The sequence below is a fragment of the Ambystoma mexicanum genome, chromosome 10, assembly GCF_040938575.1.
Source record: "Ambystoma mexicanum isolate Mex_15411 chromosome 10, UKY_AmexF1_1, whole genome shotgun sequence".
NCBI classification, from domain to species: Eukaryota; Metazoa; Chordata; class Amphibia; order Caudata; family Ambystomatidae; genus Ambystoma; species Ambystoma mexicanum.
Genome location: NC_090932.1, coordinates 826,743,747 through 826,764,032, shown reverse-complemented (window position 1 = coordinate 826,764,032; position 20,286 = coordinate 826,743,747). Strand labels below are relative to the sequence as shown.

Below are 20,286 nucleotides of genomic sequence, written 5' to 3'. Positions count from 1 at the left end.
GCCCATGATGTCATTGAACCTGCACATTTGGGCACCTGCTGGTTCCTTTACATTTTCTCCTACCTTTTGCCATACCAGGGAGCCCTGAAACATCTTGTTGGCATGTGGCGCCATAAAAAATGCCACATAAATACATTTTTGTTTTTTAAAGTCTGCATCCTGCCAGACACCACATGCATTTCTACTGTTTGCGCTGACACAGCCAATGCTTTTTTGGATAAGGATACAAAGTTCAAAGTCAAAATCAGTGCCAGCTGTTAGTCATATATACAGAACACTTTGATATTGACCTTGGCAGCCACGGTTTCCGGAAGTCACGTGACTTCATACTGCACTAACAGCTTGTTTTGAACAAGGATCCTCATTATAATCATCATTCACAGTTCATTCCTAATAGTGCGAGTTGCTGGCGGTTAGTACAGAATATTTTGGTGCAGGTGCAACGAATACAAATCATTTGCCGTCCCGCTCTTCTGGTTATGATATGATATGATATGATATGGCATTTATAACGTGCCTATACACAAGTGTTTCAAGGCGCGACGAGGCAAGGGAGGGGTAACAGAGGAAAGACAGACAACGATCTTACTAGGCAAGCTGACATTCAGATCGCGCAAGTGCAAGGGAAGGGGGAAAAAGACAAGTGCAGGGGGATGCAGTACATGGGAAATAAAATAATGAGATAAATAAAAGAACTGCCAGCTGGTGGCAAGTGCAGGGTGAGTGCAGACATAAGTGCTGGTGGGGGGATTGTAGGGATACAGAAAACAGTCCCAAGGTGCAAGGGTTGCCAGGGAGGCAGTGCAGGCGTGCAACTGGCTGGGCTTGGGCCCAAGATTAGATTGGTGGCAAGGTAACCAGTGCAGTCACAGTATCAGCCATGACTTCAGCAGAGTAGAGGGGGAGAGAAGGCAGAAGCAAAGAGGAAGGTTTGAAGGTGCTTCCTGAACCGAAGATGGTTCTCCTCAAGTTTCAGGGAGGCAGGGAGGCTGTTCCATAGGGAGGCCGCAGCCGAAGAGAGAGATCTACCACCAACTAGTTGCTTGGAGAAGCGACTGACCATGAGGGAGTTGGAGGCGGATGAGCGAAGAGTTTGAGGCAGAAGATAGTTCACCAAGTGTTCTTTTTTAAAATATGCGCAAATACTTGTTTTGCAAGTTCGCTAGTGACCAGACCACAGACACACATGTCGCAGCACATGCACTCTACACTTTCTCATATACCTTTTCACACAGACATGTTCATGATCCGCAATATGTGCATAGTCATTATGTTCAGGAGCAAGTGCTTTAGACGCCCTATGCGTATGGCTGCTCTAACAACACGTTTGCGGCCTGTGAGTGGACACACCCTTTTTTCCTTTTGCTTTGACCACAAGTGTATCTGCAATGCCACCCCCTTTCCATTACCGGGCAAGCACCAATGTACACATCAAGTCTATCCTAGTATCTCACCATCGTTTTGTTTACACTTTTTTTTTAAAGATGGCTAGAAACTAAATTAATTTCTACTGTAGTATCCAAGAAGGTATCAGAACTGACATGTAAGGTGCACACAAGTCTGTGTATCTACTCTGTGCAATGGGAAATCAAAAGTGAATCTTTATGCTGACATTTACATTTTCTGAGGCCCCATTCCTAGTTATGGTCATGGAATACAAATGGAGTAGATATGATTATCTGCAATGATTAATGTTCAGTTTATACTCATTTCATCGAAGTGTCACATTACCTCCTATGGTCTTTAACAACCACTTTAGGAATATACTGCATTTGTCATGATGGTAGAGCCACTGACACGGCCTGCCAGTTTACCAACCAACATCATTTCATAAACAGGATCCAGTCTCTCCAAGCACAGACAGCACTAAAGGCATCTTCCACAGCTTTATTTATGTATTTATTTATTTATTTATTCACATTTGTTGAGCGCACAGCAGCCCATAGGCATCGTGGCGCTGGTTACAGACATTTTCTTAGTTACAGGTACATTGACATTTGCATGTTTTTTCTTTTTCTTTTCAGAGCCGGCATAATGGGAGCCGGAAATGGGAAATGATGGGAAATATCTTTCAAACAGCGCACTAGGCCAATAGACATGCCGGTGAGCGCCAATGCACACATGGCTCTAATACGTGAACCATGCTGGACATTGAATGCCATTGGGAAAGTGCTCCTTGCGTTCTGCTTTACGAATCGCCTTCATCCAAGTTGCCTGCTGCATGAGGCGGTCTTGTGTGCAGATGAAATACTTTGCTGTGAGATCAAGGGGTTTGCAGACCAAATGCCATGCCTATGTAATGCCAGACATGTTTCAAACACTTACATATGCATCGGCACCAAGTACACATGCGAGTGAAGAAGTGGGGTATTGCCTCTACCCGCTTTAAATATTGCTGAGCATTGGTCGTGTCATAGCTATTTTTACATGTCCAACTGTATTTCAGGCGAGTACATGCAAAAGGTATCAGATAATAATGTCGCCATGAATAAAGCTATGAGATTGGCGACTTAAAAAAATGCATTAATGATGACCCCTCCAGGCTATCAAACACTTTCCCCAAATATTCTAGGACTGGATGTAATAAATATAATTATACCGCTCCAAGAATATTTGGGTAAAGAATTTTGGTAGCGAGGAAAACGTCACAAGAGCCTGACGACTTTTTCACAGCGACATTAGTACATGGATCCCATGCAAAAGTAGTCATAAAAAATGTAATGTTTTCCACGAGTGTTTCTATGATGCGCCAGCAATGCACACAGCCTACAAAAGCCTGCATCTGTCCAGTATTTTCCAATGTTCCTGGAGCCAAAGGGGGGACAGCAACAGTGATAGAACACTCCCGACCCTCATCCCTTTCAGGATAAAGAATGCATTCTAAAGTGCACCGCCACTCGGATGGAATGCCCCAAGGGGATCCCTTGAGCAGATGGGCAAAAACTTTGTACCTAAAAAGATATTGGCCCTCATTACGACCCTGGCGGAAAGTGACTGACCGGACCGCCACAGCGTAAATAGCGTTTCCGCCATTGCAAGAAGGAGCAAAGTGCGGCCCATTCCGACCCATCGGGCACGAGCACCACGGCATGGCGGAAGTGCAAAGTTCGCGATGGCGGAAATGAACCCAAAACGGCCCACACCGCCGCCGTACGGCGCCCTAGGTGCAATACCGCCACCCATCACAGCGGACACCGCAGTGTGCGCCTACCGTAAAGTACGGTGACCGGAAATATACGGAAACGGAAGTTAAAACACGGGCCCGGAACGGGAAACAACCCGCCGTACACCTATAAAACCACTAAAACCACACAACCACTAAAATCACTACCCTGAGACACAACCCAACCCGTCATCCACCCTAGCGAAACCAAGAAAAATGGGAAAAGTAGCGAAGAAAGCGTGCGACCGCAAGCGGCAGGTCCACTTCTCCCGTGAGGAACTCACCGTGCTAACAGAGACCCTCCAGGAGAATGCTGCCGTCGTCTTCTCCACGCAAATGACCAGGACGGCACTCGCAAACAAGAAGGCCATATGGGCTCTGGTGGCACAGCGGGTAAGTGCGGTGGGGACCGCACCCCGCACCCCACAGCAATGCCGTAAGCGATGGGACGACCTGCGGATACGCGTCCGCAGCATACTCTCTGCCAACCGCAACATTGCCACAGCCACCGGGGGAGGGTCGGAATCACCCATCAAGCTGACCCCCTGGGAAGAAATCTGTGCCTCCACCATCGGAATGGAGAGCATAGAGGGAGTCGGAGGGATGGAGAAAGGAGTGCAGACATCCGAAGAATCAGGTAGGTGGGCCTAATGAAACAATGCCAAAACCACAAAGTCCATCCATGTGAAGCACCATGTGTCCCCATAGTGCAACAGAAACACATGTCCAGGAGAACGTCCACACACATCGTCCTGATAGCGCACGTTAAAACCCACAATAAATACATAAATAATTAAAAACCCCTAAAACACGCACTACACGTGCAGCAGGCACACCCTAACTGCAGGCTGCCAAACAACTGCACCCTCACTCCACACAAAAATGGAAGCACCTCCAAGGCCCCGACCCAAATCACCCTCAGGTACCACCCCAATGCATGTGATACATTGCCATTCCAATTCCCACAGACCCATTAATAACGCTCGCCCTCCTTTACTCCACCACAGGGTCCGATCCAAACGACGAGCTGCAGGACACCCCTACCAGCACACCTGCAAAGAGGGCCAAGACCAACGGCCAAAGACCCTCCACCTCAGCTGCACGCATCAAGACACGGCAGCAGCACAAATCAGGTGGCAGCACAGAGGAGGGAACATCAACAGGCACCCCAGCAGCCAGCATGCCCACAACACCACCACCACAGGTCCCCCCAACGGATGCCACAGAAGGCACTGCCTCCGGTGGCAGCAGCACCATAGGTGACACCCCATTGATGGCAGCATGCTCCGACACAGAAGACGGGGATGTCGAAGTCAGATCCATCCATGACCTGTCCCAATCCCCCTGTCTGTTCCATCCCGTACTACATGAGGATACCACGCAGGGGCACCCACAAGACGACGACTGGCCATCCCCCACAAGCCCTGTGGCAGGGCAACATGAGGACAACAGCCCCTCTGTGACACCCCCGCAAATGGCCATGGCCCAGCAGAGGCAACAGTCCCTCGACCAGTTAATAGTGCAACAGCAGCAACTGGCCACGCTCCTCAAGGACCATGCCGATGAATGTGGGGGCACTAAGGCAGACATAGAAACATCAACTGAGACACTTAGGGCAGAAATGGAGAGAGGTACAGAGACACTAAGGGCACAAATGGAGAGTAGCACCGAGAGCCTGAGAGTCCAAATGGAGAGAAGCACCGAGAGCCTGAGGGGGGAACTGCATGCGACGTCCAAAGACGTATGTGGTGAACTTGCCGCAGTGCGCCGTGTGCTCACTGAGCTCTCGCAAACCCTTAGGGACATGCATGGACGTGAGCAGGCAGAGACATCATCCGTTGCAAGTTCCGTCCAGGGCAGCCCCCAACGTAGATCTGGGAGGAACCTGCGCTCCACAGGCAGGGGTGCCCCTGATACCCGCAGAGGGGGCTTGCAATAGCGACTGCCCACTGACGATGAGCATCTTTGGACACTGGTGTTCGGGGGGGAGGTGGGAGGGTGGAGGGGGTGTGTTGGGCTCACTTGGGTGGCGGGTCGATAGGGTGTACAACATGATATCACATATGCCATAAAAAGTGCACGATCAACCAATGAGATGTGTGGACATTGATCTTTGTGTACTAGGCCATCATAGGCGTACAGTCCATATTGTGCATGTCCCAGACACACACAGTGCCATGAGTCCCGTGTCCATGTATCAGCCACCAGGCGTGAGTGCTAGAAGCATACATCAATGAGATGCTGACGAATGTCACGGGCCTCCGGTGCCTCGCAGACTCCTTGAGGTGCTGCCACATCCCCACCCTCATCATGACCATCTTCAGGTGCTTGCAGTTCTGCGTCAGGGGGCATGGGCACATTTCTACGTATGCACATGTTGTGGAGCATGACACATGCCATCACCATCTTTGCAACCTTCTCATGGCGGTACAGGAGTGCCCCGCCAGACCTGCTGAGGCACCGGAAACGAGTCTTCAGTAGGCCGAATGCCTGTTCAATGACTACACGGGTACGTGAGTGGGCATGGTTGTAGTCCTCCTCATGCTGGTCCCGTGGGTTCCGGACTGGTGTGAGGAGCCATCTCTTCAGTGGATATCCAGCATCACCTGTATGTGGACGAGAAACGTATGATGTGGAATGCCATTGCTACGTACGCACACCCCCCCCCGCCCCCTTCCTGCCAGGTCATTGCCGAATCACATACCCCACATCATCATGCATGAAATGAGACTCACCGAGTAGCCAGGATCTGTTCCCTGCGTGTCGCTCCATGTAGCGTGGTATTGTAGAGTTCCTCAAGACCATAGAATCATGGGTTGATCCAGGGAATCGGGCACAACAATGTGTAATGATCCTGTTGGAGTCACACACCATTTGTACATTCAGAGAATGAAATTGTTTTCGGTTGCGGTACTGGGCCTCCATGGCATGTGGGACGACCAATTCCACATGGGTGCAGTCGATGGCACCAATGCAACCCGGTATGCCGGCAAGTGCATGGAATCCCACTTTTGTGTTGGTAATTTCCAGCTCCGAGCGTGGTAGGGAGATGTAGTCGTCTGCGTGCTTCAGGAGGGCATCGAGCACTTGCAATAGTGTCCGTGAGAACAGTGGCTGAGAAATGCCATGCAACTGTCCGACTGTGTGCTGGTAGGTGCCTGTGGCCAGGAAGTGGAGTACAGACACCACCTTCAGTAGGGGTGGGATGGCGGTTGGGCTATCTATCATGCTGACAAGGTCAGCCTGTGTCATGTCCACAATGGCGGTTATGGTGTCCCGGTCCAGACGGTAGAGGGTGTGGATCTGCTCATCAGTGAGGTTGAACGGATGTGCTCGGAGGCGTGGGATTGCGGGCTGCCTGCGTGGTGGTAGTTGCTGTGCTGGCGGCCCTTGCTGGCCCTGCCTTGGCCTCCTCCTCCTCCTGCGTCTCCTCCGTGCGGCCGGTTGTAGTTGGTGTTCGTCTTCTTCTTGGAGTTGGAGTACTTGCAGTGCTATCAGGTCCCCCAGGGCCAACATCGCGAGTCCTGCCGGTAGCATTTCGGTGTGGTTGTGGGAGGAGACTGGCTGTGCAATTTATGTGTTTCCAGGCTGAATGGCCTCCACCTGTGGTGATTCATTCCACCTGTGCAAACTGCTCTCCCCTTTGGCCGAGCACGTCCCGCGCACAACGCTGCAATTCGTGGAATGGCATCTTGCTATTGCAATCTTGTATTTGTACCCGATGGCCGTGTAACATTGGTTGATATGTTCATTCTGCTGTGGTCCCATTGTTTCACATACTATCTGTGCAGTCGCGAACAGAGTTGTGAAGGGTCAGTGGAACGTAGTACTCGAGTAACGGTGGGCCCTCATTCATCACTGTACCGAGTTGCAACGACGGGCGGGGCGTCCCATTCGTGGGTGAAGGCAGTTGCCATTTTCACACACAGCCGCACTCGATGGATTAATTAGTGTTTTCAAACGGCCACAGATGCCTCTTCGACGTGATGTTGCAAATGAGGAATTCGAAGGGCGGCGCTTTCGGTTTTCAGCTAGCGGCGAGGAGATGCCCACAGGTCTGACTGCAAATATAACGTTCTATTGTTCAATGTCCTTGGGACAGGGGCCATGGCGAGAATGCTATGATTGATATGAATAGTATGGGATGCGCAATTGCGTAGTGGACGATAAGGCAGGACGTTCCCAAATACATGTTACTTCACTAGACTGGAATTACGTGCTGGGGCACTGTGGATTTTGCAGGCTGCATAACGCACAGACTCAATGGATATTTCTAATGTTATGTGAGTAAATATTCAGGCGTTTTCATTACGGGATGAGGGAATGATGAATGGATGCATGGGCAGGTGATTTGATACAGAGTTTGCCATGTACAGGGCTTCTTGGGATCTGTCCGCCCCCCCTGCGCTATGTGATGCAGGGCTGCCATAGTGGGACCATCGTCTATCTGGCCTTGTTGAGCCCTCCCTGTCTCGACGCGCCTTCAGACACTTGTGTCCATGCACGTTACCAATCCCATCTGAAGGATTCTGTTTTCACAGACGCATGCACAGGTACACTCGTTTGTGATGGTGTTTTCACCTCGATATAGATAGTTATGATTCGCAAGTGGTTTTGGGGTGGTGATGATCCTTTGGAGTGGGCTTGCATGCATATGGCTGTGGATCTAGTGTGATCATTGAAGTGAGTTGTTCGAATGTAGTTCTGATGGCCATTCTATTCTGTTTCTTTTCTTTTGGTTGACAGGTATCTCCTCCCCTTTTGCCACTGCCATCTGTATGCCACTCCTGCAGATGGGTTTTACTCCCGACACCTGCTGCTTCGTGTTAATCAGTGGAGCAGCATTACGATCTTATGGGATGATCGCCAATGGGCCACATGCCCTTACGCAGTACTGGTGGCTCGGAGCAACATTTCGGCCTTTCAGCTGGACTAGTGCCTCCCCATTGGGACGGCCCTGCGGTTCTGTGCGCTTCCATGTTGCCTTTTCGTACGTGAATGTGGCTCTGTGTACCATGAGGGAACAGGGCGTCACACAAGTAGTGGCTGGTCATTTCTTGCGGATGCAGCCCACAATGGTGAAATGTGTTTTGGAGTTCATGGCCTGATGGCTGTATGGGCTTGGTGATATTGATGTGCATTAAAATTCTATTCTGATATGGGCCGTGTAGCGTTCTTCTTTGCAAGTGATGTGGCATATTCCTATTTGGGGAGCGATGTATTGTGAGGGGATCTGCATTGGGTTCCAGCTTCGGAGTTTTGTTGCGTGGTCCTGTACTGGGCGCGTTTGCCTACGAAGCCCGTGAGGTCAGGGATGGGGGCTGCCAATATGACAGTTTGAATGTTGTCATGCTCAGGGGCGGGGGATTGGGTTTTGTGTGACAGATGCCGGTCAGCCAGGTGGACTGGTGGAATGTTGTGATTTTCTGAATATTGCTGGTCACAGGTGCCTGTGTTTGCATGCGTTTCTTGGTGGGGGACTGTGGTCATGTCCATTGGGATGGCTTCTGTATTCGTGCCATCTGTGCCCTGCAGCTCCCATTGGCCCCTCTTGAGGTTCATTTGTTCGTTGGCATGCATGGGTGACTTGTGCATTTCACTGGTTGCATTGTGGCTTCGTTGCACCTACGGGGAGTTGTACTTTGTGGGCAGGGAGCGGTGTACGGGCAGTCAGTGGGGCCGTTTACGGTTGATTCGCGATGCAGTACTTCTCACCATGGCGGAATGGTGCATTCCGCCATGCTTGATGGCGTTAGGTACATGTCCGCTGGGGTCGGAATTGGCGTACCGTTGCGCCATGGTGGTGTTTACGGTTTGGCATGGCGCGCGCGCGCGTGCTTGGTGCAGTTAGCGTTGGCGTTCACTACGGTGTCGCTAATGGCATCGTACTTTGCGGTGACGGGTCATAGTCGCACCGAGCGCTATTCGATGGCGGTATTGCATTTCCGCCATCGTTTTCCGAATTCCGCCAGGGTCGTAATGAGGGCCATTGTCATGCATGTGTTATGGTGAGTTAGCGCGCGCGGGCACACACACACACGCGACCGGGCGTACACACGCGTGCGCTTTTCTGCATTTCGGTATGCAGGTGTTCTAGTGAATCAGGGCTTAAGTCCACTAGTCTGCAGGACAAATGCTAATTTCAAATAAGAACTCCGTTAGCTCCCATTCTGGTTGACTGTGGCAGAACTATATTGCTGTTGTTGTTGAAGCAGCCAAGCATCGGCTTTCTTACCATGGCCAGGTTGCTTTTCTTGAGAAACACGTGGGTCTGGTTGATGCTCTGTAAGAATACCATTGACCTTGCACGTTGCAAGATATCTGTCCAATTGCACCCCACACACACACTAGTGACAATATCACCTGGTTGGTTTTCTGATGGTTGCCATGTCCAGATTACAGGGATGACCTTCTCGAGTAAAGAATATTCCCAGCCGGCTTTCATACAGTGAGGGCTATAAGGGAGAACAGCACTCAGATGCCAGTTCAATTTTCTCATAAGTGGGAGTGGATCTAGATATATTGCCAAAAGGCAGCCTGGTTGCTTGGCTTATTTCAAACATTCATTTGAAAATGAAAGTGGTTTTTGATCATTCGAGAGATGGAAAATTAGCGGTCTATAGCAACGTATGCATGACAGACTAACATATAAGTTACATCTTAATTGTGTATTTGCAATGTAGGTATTATTGCAGTGCACCATCGACTTTGTTCTATATGTTAACATTTTATATTATAGTTAACCTACTTTGTGCTGACACTATCGTATGCATTTCAATGGGTTATGTCCTATGTGGGGCTTTGTTTATTTCACATTGTTATCTTTAGCACAGTTACATTATGCATGTTTCTTCACACATGGTTTGTTTTGTCTGCAGGTATGCTTGAGTTCAGCCTATTCGGAATTTCATACGTAAGTCATACCATAGTTGTTGCACAATAGTTAAGTGTCTCACAATCAATGCATTCAAATGACAAAAATAATAATTACTAATAATATGTTTTCCCTTAGACTGGAGCAGACATCTGTGGATTCTTCAACGAGACAACTTATGAATTGTGCTCCCGCTGGACACAGTTAGGAGCATTTTACCCATATTCTAGAAATCATAATGCGAAAGGCAATCCGGTAGGTTTATATTAGTGCATATTTTGCTAACTATATTGAAAAGGTACCCTATACAATTGTTTATATATTTTTTCCTTCTGAAATGAATTCTATGAACCTGTAACAGTTACCGAAGCATAAGTAGCATTGCAGACTTAGATTAAAAGAATAATTGAATACAATCAGTATTGCTCCTTTTAAATATAATTTATATTTTTGTAATGCCTATATGTTTGTTTACAGTTGGTTTCAGAGGCAATGATGTTTGAATGTTGAAAAGAAGGAACCAATCTGATTACATTAGATGTATTTGTAATAGAGGCTGACCTCTCCTCGTCCCTCCTGGTCTCGACCACTCAACTCCTCCTCCTTGGTGACTTTAACATCCACCTGGATGCTTCCTGTCCTTCCTCTGGACTCTTTTGTGACCTCTGCGACTCTCTCTCCTCCCCTCTGGACCGACTCACTCTGCAGGCCACACCCTTGATGCTCTGATCTCTACAGACCTCTCTTTTCCTCCCAGCTCACTCTTGCCACCCTCCAGGCCAAGCCAACTCCTGCACTGCCACCTACCTTCTCGGTTATCCAACCCATGCAGCGTGTGTCAGTTGAGGCTTTCTATGCCACTTTCTCACCCCTCCTCGCCTTTGGCTGACTGACACCCTGACACAGCCTTCTCCATGCTCCACTCCACTATATCTGATACTCTCGATGTTCTTCCCCCTGGCATGAGGATCCACTTGAATCCCAAAGTCAAGTGCAACTCCTGGTATGACTCTGTTCTCACTACCCTTAAGCGCAAGTGCAGGGTAGCTGAGAGGAAATGGCGTGTTTCTGGTACATCCCCTGACTGCCCTGCCGCCTGCTCCAAAGGAAATACTGGCTCTCTGTCCGCACCAAGAAGAGAGCCCACATCCAAGTCCGTGTCTCTGCGGCATCTAACAACTCGGCCAAACTCTTTAAAATCTGCAAGGAGCTGGCCAATCCCGCTGTAGTCTCTACCTCTCCTGTACCCTCCCAGGACCTTTGCATGGCCTTGGCTTCTCCTATCATCTCTAAAACTCAGGACATCCTGTCCTCTCTCTCTCTTCCACTCCGCCCGCCCCCTCTACTGCCTGCTCGCCCTCTGGCACTTCTTTGGCCACCTTTCCTCCTTCCTTCTCTGCCTTTCCCCTGTTCTCCCCAGACAAGTTTTCTAGACAAGTCCAATCTATGAAATTCTCGTCAAAACATCTCCTCCCCTGTTTGTTCTTTCCAAAACCATCAAGGACTATGTTGACACCCTTGGCCCTGCTCTGGCTGACGTCTGCAACCACTCCTTCACTGTAGGAGTCTTCCCTTCCCCCTGAAGCACTGACTTTGTGCATCCTCTTCTTAAGAAACCCAAAACCGACCCTTCTTGCCAGGCTAACTATCACCCAATCTCCATCACTCCATTCCTGGGCAAACAACTGGAAAAACTGGCCATCTCCCAGCTTAATCTTCACACTGAATCTGTTGGTTGTCTCCATGACCATCAGTCTGCCTTCAGAGCTGCCAGAAGCACGGATACTGCTCTCCTGAACACCCGTGAAGACCTGCTCTCCAACCTTGATTCCAACACCCCCTGTTTCCTCATCTTACTTGATCGCTCTTCTGCCTTTAAGACAGTCAACCATGCCATCCTGCTCAACCAGCTCCATGATAACCTGGGTATCACCAATCAGGCCCTGGCTTGGCTGACCTCTTTCCTTTCCAATCGACCCTCCCAGGTCCAACTTGGGTCCTTCCTCTCCTATATTTCCATCTCTACCTGTGGTGTTCCCCAGGGGTCTAAACTCTCTCCCTGACTGTTCAACCAATACCTGGCACTCCATGCACACCGCATTGCCACTCTCTGTCCCAACTTTCAGTGCTATGCAGATGACTCTCAACTCATTTTCAGTCTCCTTTCAACTACTTCTTCTCCTATCATCTCTGACTGTTTGTCTGCTATCCAGGAGTGGTCTGCCGCCAATGATCTCTGCCTTAATGCCAGTAAGACTGATATTCTTCTCATTGGCACACTGGCTCCCTTCTTTCTTGTAACTCTCTGGCTGGCCTCTCTTGGCCCTCTTCCTGTTCCCACCTATGAGGCTAAAAACCTAGGGGTCTTCTTTGACTCCACACTTTCCTTCTATCCTCACATCTCTGACGTCTCTAAGAGTCACACTACCAGCTGCACCTCCTCAGAGGTATTCTTCTTTTCCTCTCCTTCCTCCAGACGCTCACTGTCTCCAGAGCTCTGGTTCACTCTAGGCTGGACTACTGCAACAGCCTCTTCCTAAACCTGCCTGCTTCTACTCTCCGCCCTCTGCAATTCATCCAGAACAGGACTGCGAGACTTGTCCTTGGCCTCAAGCCCAGGGATCGTATCTCTCCTGGACTGAAATCTCTGCACTGGCTCCCAGTGGCTGCGAGGATTAAGTTCAAAACCCTCTGCATTGTCCACAAGGCCTTCTGGGGCTGGGGCCTCAATACCTTCAACTCTTTCTTCCTAAATATCTTGCTTCTTGAACACTTTGCTCATCCACCTCCAACTCCCCCAGGGTCAGTCGTTTTTCAAAGAAACGAGCTGGGGGTAGATCTCTGTCTTCAGCTGGGGCCTCCCTCTGGAACAGCCTCCCTGCCACTTTAAAACTTGAGGAGAACCATCTCTAGTTCCGGAAGCACCTCAAGACCTTCCTCTTTTCTTCTGCCTTCACTCCCCCTCTCCCCTGCTGATCTATTCTCTCTTGGCACTGTGCACCTGGCCACCCTCTGTCCTCCGGGCCCATGTACCTGCTCACCCTGCCACCCTCCCGCACTGCCTCCGGGCCACCCCTTGCACTGGGGTCTGTATCTGTACCCATACAGCCACCCACTTTTTTCTTCCTGCACTTATCAGACTTACCCTGTCTGCTGCCTTAAACCTAGCCCTTGCAAATTGCTGGCTGCACTATCACTGTTTGTTGCCTTTATTATTTATTTATTGTTATTTATTTGTTTCTCCTCTGCTTCGCACTTTAAACTTCTCCACCCTTCCTTGCATTTTTGCCCTCCCCCCCTCTCCCACACACTTGCGCGTTCTCAATGTCACTGGGCCTAGTAAGATCACTGTTTTGTTCTCCCCTGTTCCCCTCCCTTGCCTTGTCGAGCTCTGACACACTTGTGTACGAGCGCAATAGAAAGAAAATATCAATATCAATATCAATATCAATAGAAACAATAACGTTTTGATTATTAAATGAAATGTATAAAAGCAAATAATGATCTTAAACATAAAATAAGACAAATAAATGAAACTTCTTAAAGTGCACATATTCTTGTTTCCTTTTGCATAACACTTTTCTCAAGTACAACAGTAGGGACAAGCCAACCTCCAGGAAGTTTATCCATAACAAATAAAATAAGGCTCGATGGCACTGGACAAAGTCTGCCTCTCTTTATAGCAGTTTCAAAGTATTTGCTCTAATGGTTGAATGCGCCGGGCAAAAGAATATGAAGTGCATTAGGTCTTCTTCTGGGGCTTGATATTGCAGGCCATATTTTTCAGCGTGTTTGCCTGTCTATAATGATGTAATCGCTCTTAGGGGAAGGAAGTTAAATCTCAACATTTCTTCAGATTATTTGCCCCTACCAAATATATTTGTATTGAACATGCTGTTATATTTGCATGTTTATGATTGCATGGTTTTACTAGTTCAAGAGTTTCCCACCTATCTTTCATTTGAGCAATCATCTTATTTTGTAATTGCTCTGCTGTCGTTTGGTGCAATATAATGGCACAAAAAAGGACTGTGTACATTTATCTCTTCACGTCATCCTTTTATGTACTGCAGCTGGGGAATGTCAAGTACTTTGGTTTTACCTGCCAGTCGTTTATAATAAATTGGGTAAGCACAGCACTCTGGTTACTCGGAAGACATTTGAAATCATTATTGCTTTTAACTTTTGAAGGAGAGGTCCTGGAGACTTATATATAAATATATTTTACTTGTGCAGGGTGAACAGCTCTATCAGCTGATTTTAAAACAATATTTCTTTCACATTACGTTAATTATGTAAATTCAGTGAATGTGGATATTTCCGCACAGAAAATGTGCACACTAGTGATTCATATATCGTAGCTTTCATGCCAATGAGCTCTTTATTCTGAGCTAGGAATTACATGTTTTTATAAAATGATCAGTGTGTAAAAAGCCAAAATGTGTAACACATACATCACACATCGAGCAGAGATTGGTTTAGCATAATGAGATTTGTCTGAGTTAGAGCAATCTGATGGCATGATTAGTAACATGATCACGTATGAGGAATATGAAGTTTTAGAAAGTTAAAATGGTTTATTGCTCAAATCTCTAAGATGAAATAACATCAAATGGGAGGGAAACTATGTTTAGAAATCACTCGCATTAAACTGCCCTATTCATTAACATAACCGATGAGTAGGGAGGCAATGGTTTAGTGTGAAGTCACATTTGGAACTCATATTATGACCAATTTGATTAGAGAAATGGTATCCACCTCTACAGGGAGGGGTTTTGAATCTATAAAAAGTCTAAACCTACAAATTCCAGACACTCACATGCTCACTCACTGACTGGCTGACTGACATCAGGAGAGAAAGGAGAATTGGAAACAAATGAAAGGAGAATTTCGTAGAATGGACTAACCTTTGGATTACTAGCAGTGCACTGCAAGCAAATCCTACTTGGAGTTAAAGCCAGGCCTTGTTCACTGGGAAGGACAGTAGACTGGGCCAAATTCAGAAAGAATGGGACCAGATTTCGGAGGAAAGCGGACACCATTGTAAGCGATATTCAATCAACACTACAGCCAAGTCAATGCCTAGTCTGGGATGCTGAGGAAAACCCTTATTAATGTATTTTTATGTCTAGTTCAGTACTCTGGATGACCACCCTTGTATAACACCCCCCTCTTAGAATCCCCCTGACCCCACTGAGCCAAGAAGTAGGTTTGTTTTGCAAATTAAAAGGTTTATTTGAGAATTTAAACAATATATATATATATCACACTTTATAATAAATTAATATCTGATAGTACACTTAGACATATGATGTTGATCAACAATGGGTAATCTGGCACTAGCACACTTCTTCACAATCAATGAGGAGTTAGTATAGGATGGATAAAGTAGCAAAAATACTTTTATGATTTCAAGGGAAAAGCAATGAGGAAAAAAATGCAGTACAGAAATACTTGATATGATTTTAGCAAAAGATAAGATAATCACTTTTTCTCTGGCAATTCACCCCCCTCCCCTATGCAATGTAAGAAATGGAAGGAGATGGAAAGAGGAGCACACAGTTCTCAGGAATGCAATCAAATACAATACGAAATTCAGTTCACCCCCAGCAAGCTTAGAGGAAACAGGTAGGAGTTTGAAACACAGGCCCAAAATGCTTTTTAAATGTGATGGCAATGGATGGGAAAATGTGCCAACTGATGTTAATTCCCTCTAGAGATTCAGGGTGAGCGGAAGATGCGTGTTGGTATTAGTTCAGGCTCACTTTAGCAATGCTCTATGAGTTATTACCGGGTTGCAAACGGATTTTAACAAAGGAAAGAATGGAGCTGCTATTTTGACAAGTGGAGAAATTGAGCCAAAATCGCAAATCGCAGTAAATTCGCGAGTGCGTGAATCGTGATTGCGGCAAAAGTATAAGCAATTCGTTTCTAAGCTTGTTGGAAAGCTTAGATTCTAAGCTTTCAGAGGAAAGTTAAATCTCGTTCCTAGCCCAAACGGTTCCAGAGATACGGACGATTAAATAAAGGTAGATTTTCGGATTTAAAATAAAACTCAAAATGACAGGTGACAGCTTGCAGCTGCAGAATTGACAGGTGACAGTTGTGCAGCTTTAAAAATGACAGATGACACGATTTCTAGGAGGCTGTTCTAATTAGGTTAAAATAGCTTGAATTAGATTATTTTAACTAAGAGATTGGGTTCTGCACAGTTCTGGCGGATACTCACTCCTAATTTTGAAATGAATGTGCCTCGTCACGGATCTGGTCAACTGGACTGGACTGGGTGGTTCTGCTCACAGCGTCTGGGTCAGCTCTGCTCTGCTGGTCTAGCCTCTCTGGATACGGCGGGTCAATCAGGCACCGGTTCTGCTCACAGCGGTCTGGGTCTCTGGTTCTGCTCACAGCAGTCTGGGTCTCTGGCAATTGTTCTTGGCAAAAGAATTCAGACAGCTTGCCCGGCTGTGGAATAGTTTGCAGATGATTTTAAGGATGCTGAGGCCTGCTGAGAAGAGTTCTCAGTTTGTGGGTTTAGGCCCTTGCTTTAAGTTCTGAAGTAAAGTTCTGGTCTTTGAAGATTGATGGATGTGAAGTCTGGAGTCTCCCAGCAGAGCGTCCCGCAGAAAATGGAATTGAATCTCTCTACCTGTCCCAGCAGTCTCTTTTTATGTGTCTTGAAAATGGGTGTGTGCCTGGGCCTAGCTAAGCCTGCCCCTCTCTACTTGTCATTGGCCCAATTCTCCCCTCACCCATGATTGTGGGAACTGAGTTGTGAGTCAGAGTGATGAGGTAGATTTTATGGCCAGAGGGCCCTCCCCTGTCATCTTTACACACAAATCTATATTTGATCCAAATACATATTTCCCAAATACACAGTTGTTTTTACATCACCTACACACATCATATATCACATGAGGTAGGCACTGTTCCGACTCTGGCGTTTCTAGGAGCTTGGGTAAAGAAATGGCAACTTATTTTCGATTTTAGTGGGTTATGCAACATTGGTTTTTCATTAAAAATTATACACATATACACGGCCTGTCCATACATACTCCAGTAAATTCCCATGTCTCTAGCTTAAACACAGAGTCTGTAGTATCAATAAATAGCGGGGTTTTGCCCCAGAACATCACACAAATTGGAGTTTGGGCTTGAATTGTGGGCAAAGTTTTCATTTTAAGGATCCCCAAATTTCACATTTCTGTCATCTGGTTACCAAGAGTTATCAGTGTTTCTGTAAAATATATATTTGCTTTCAATTCAAAGTACTGCAGTGTTTGAGTCATGTCTCTCCTGGCTGGCAGATCTTTGTTGACAGGAAACAGTCAAAATCACCATATCCTATTCAAGGGAAAACGTCTTTTGTGTGGGCTCCAGCAAGCTGAGGTCAACAGACCAAGGGGCCACTTTGCATTTGGTTAGCATGACCATGTGATATCCTGGGCTTTCTGAGGTGAGAAGGTTTCCCAGCCTTTTGGCCTGTTAATCAAATCAGATTGTCTCTGGGAACAGCAGGTGGTTAGATTTTCAATTAACTAACAAGCTTTGAAGTCCCTGCCCCTCTTGCAACTCCTAAATACAGTTTCCCTGTCAGAGTTTAGACCGCTAGCGCCACTTTGGGGAATTTGTCGGTACTGCATCCATTTTTGAGTTGTCTTGAATTACTGCATTTCAATAGAGTGGTCTTACATGGAAGTATATTATCCGGGTTCAGCACATGTCACTGGTGTGGTTCTGCAGTAAAATAATTTTGTGCCCAAATTTTGCCATATTTGACCTGAAGAAAATGAATTCCCAATAGTTATGGGTTGCTTTTGGCAATCAGTATTGCCCCTTTAGCAATGGTTTCAGGCTACTGTGTGTAGCCCAATGGTGGTTTTAGGCAGTGCTCTTCTGTGCCCACAACATAGGCAAAAAGGGGTGGCAGCCTATTCTTCATGCTTTCCCTGTGCATTCTCTGGGGAGTTCTGGCCATCATTATGTTTTCCATGCCAGTACTGCACAGTTTTATGGTAGGGCTTGGATGCATGGGAAAAAACATCCCACACCATCTTCCTTACTGATGCGTCCTTGTACCTGAGGGGGGGAAGTGAACCAGTTCTTAAGAGGGTACCCAACTGCTTGTGAGACAGACAAAATACATGTCTATATTATTATAATATTAAGAGGAAATACTCCCTAGATTAAACCCCAGCCCCAGTCATTTGTATGTACTGAAGGGTTGGGGTATTGTGTACATTGACTGTACATCCTCAGAAGATTGGAATGTTTCAGAAGTGTGTGTGCTTCTGGAATTATATATTTGATAGAATATTTCCAGTGGTATGTATACTGGGAGACCACCTGACTCCTTCTCTTTGTAATGTTCAAACGCAGAAGAAGATTTCTGGGAGTTGAAAGGATATCTCATTGTGTGCACACCTAAAACAATATGGTAATTGGACTAATTTCCTGGTTACATCACCAAGCAGAGTCCTGTTAATGGTGGTGAGCCAATTCAGACTATGAGGTAAAGGGTTATTAACTGCTGCACATTTCCCATTTATAGGAATCCCATTGAAAATGACACATGTACCCTTTACCCATTCACTTGTGGGAATGTTAAGTAGCTTGTCTTACAATTGAGTGTTCTAAAATGATGCTTGAAGTTATGAGAAATTGGACTTGTATTAGCAATGAAAAAGTAATAGAGAGATTTAGATTGGGAGGGATGTTGTGATTTAATTTGGTTTCCTATAAAGTGACCATTTTATCCTGACACCTCATACACTGTTCAACACATTTTGAATGCCTGCTCAGGATACATTAAATGTACATATGGTGGTGTGTGTGTTACAGAAGGCTATATTCCTGTAAATGTAGCATTAGAAATTGAGATCACTAGTGTATTGATCACCATTGCAGTTGCAATTCCATAGATGCATAATTTGTTTTCTATATATTCATTTACTTATTTATATATTTTTTTTCAATAAATAGACCTTCTGTGAAACCCTGAATGTTTCTTGTCCCAAAAGGAGGGGAGGGTGTTGTATGGAATGAATATTGTTAAATTAAGTAATTGAGTTAGATGCCACACGATTAAAACATCCAACAGAGGATACTAGAATTTTTAAACTAAGAGCTTCTTGGGAATGTCAAGCTTACTCAGATTGGTAAGATGTGAAATTATTGGGTCTTTCAAACTGATAATAGCTAAATTTGTGCTTCTTTAGCATTGGCCTCAAGAGAGGAATTGTGATGGTGCTTCTGACGCTCTAAATACTGACATTGGGCCATTGGGAATCCAAACAGTATTTAGTCATTTTGCAGACCTTGTATTTAAAGCAAACCCAGTTTCCGCTTCAGCACCAAGACCAGTGCAGAGACGGTAAACCAGCAATTTGTCAAATATATGCAAGTGCTAAAATGAAGTTCCCAGAATTTATGTTAGTACCCCAATATAAACCTATGTGTTTGCTAGCAGACTGGTGCTGGCAGTGCCTGTCAATTTAGATCACCCCATCAAGTACACATGTCTAGCCCCCTGTCTAACATGGCCCTAGGAAAAGCATTATAGTCTGGCTGTCATTAGCATGTGTTTTAAAAAAGTGTTTGTATTTGTGTTCCCAGCCTTACACTCAGAGGGCTAATTATTTTCTATCCGCTGAAGTACAGTAATATCACTCCCAGGGGACTGTCCTATTGGTCACTCAAGATTACTGAGGTATGGTATTACTCACTGATGTTGGCAGTGCTGCACAATAACACCAGATAACATTGTAGGTTGTAAGCTGACCCACAGTTTAAGTAAGGCAATATCTTGTCAGTTGGCTCTGTCAGGGTTGGTGTCTGTTCAGAGACATGAGAATTAGGCTCTGGGTGAAGATTGGGTCAACAATATTTCCTAAACTCCCTATGGCTCTCGCTCCTTTAGTGACAGGAAATGGAGCCCCCACTCAGACACAAGTGATAGCATTGGTCAGCTATGTTTGTATGGATTCCTGGTCCACTTTTGATGTCCTCCGAGAGGCTGATTTGTTCTGCATTAGATAGGGCAGAACACCTAGAGCGCTTTGGTTTCTGAGTCCATTGGATTGACTTATTAACTAAGAATGACAGAAGGGAATGCTTCAAATTATAAGGAAGACTTAATATAACAGTCTCAGTTTCAACTGAGCTGCTTACAATGTGGTTTTATCATAGACAATCTTTAGCGTCTTTAGTACAAACTAAACCTGACAAAGGCATTGATGTATTTGCTAATAAG

General features: G+C 46.3%; 1 protein-coding gene across 1 annotated transcript in view; it reads left to right on the top strand.

The window, feature by feature from the left end:
- SI (sucrase-isomaltase) overlaps nucleotides 1-20,286 on the top strand; it is a 1,019,699-nt gene that overhangs the window by 550,376 nt on the left and 449,037 nt on the right. Inside the window, exons 38-39 of the mRNA XM_069618482.1 lie at nucleotides 10,042-10,076; nucleotides 10,176-10,292. Of these exons, the coding sequence (XP_069474583.1) occupies nucleotides 10,042-10,076; nucleotides 10,176-10,292 (152 nt within the window). The remainder of the gene's footprint in view (nucleotides 1-10,041; nucleotides 10,077-10,175; nucleotides 10,293-20,286) is intronic.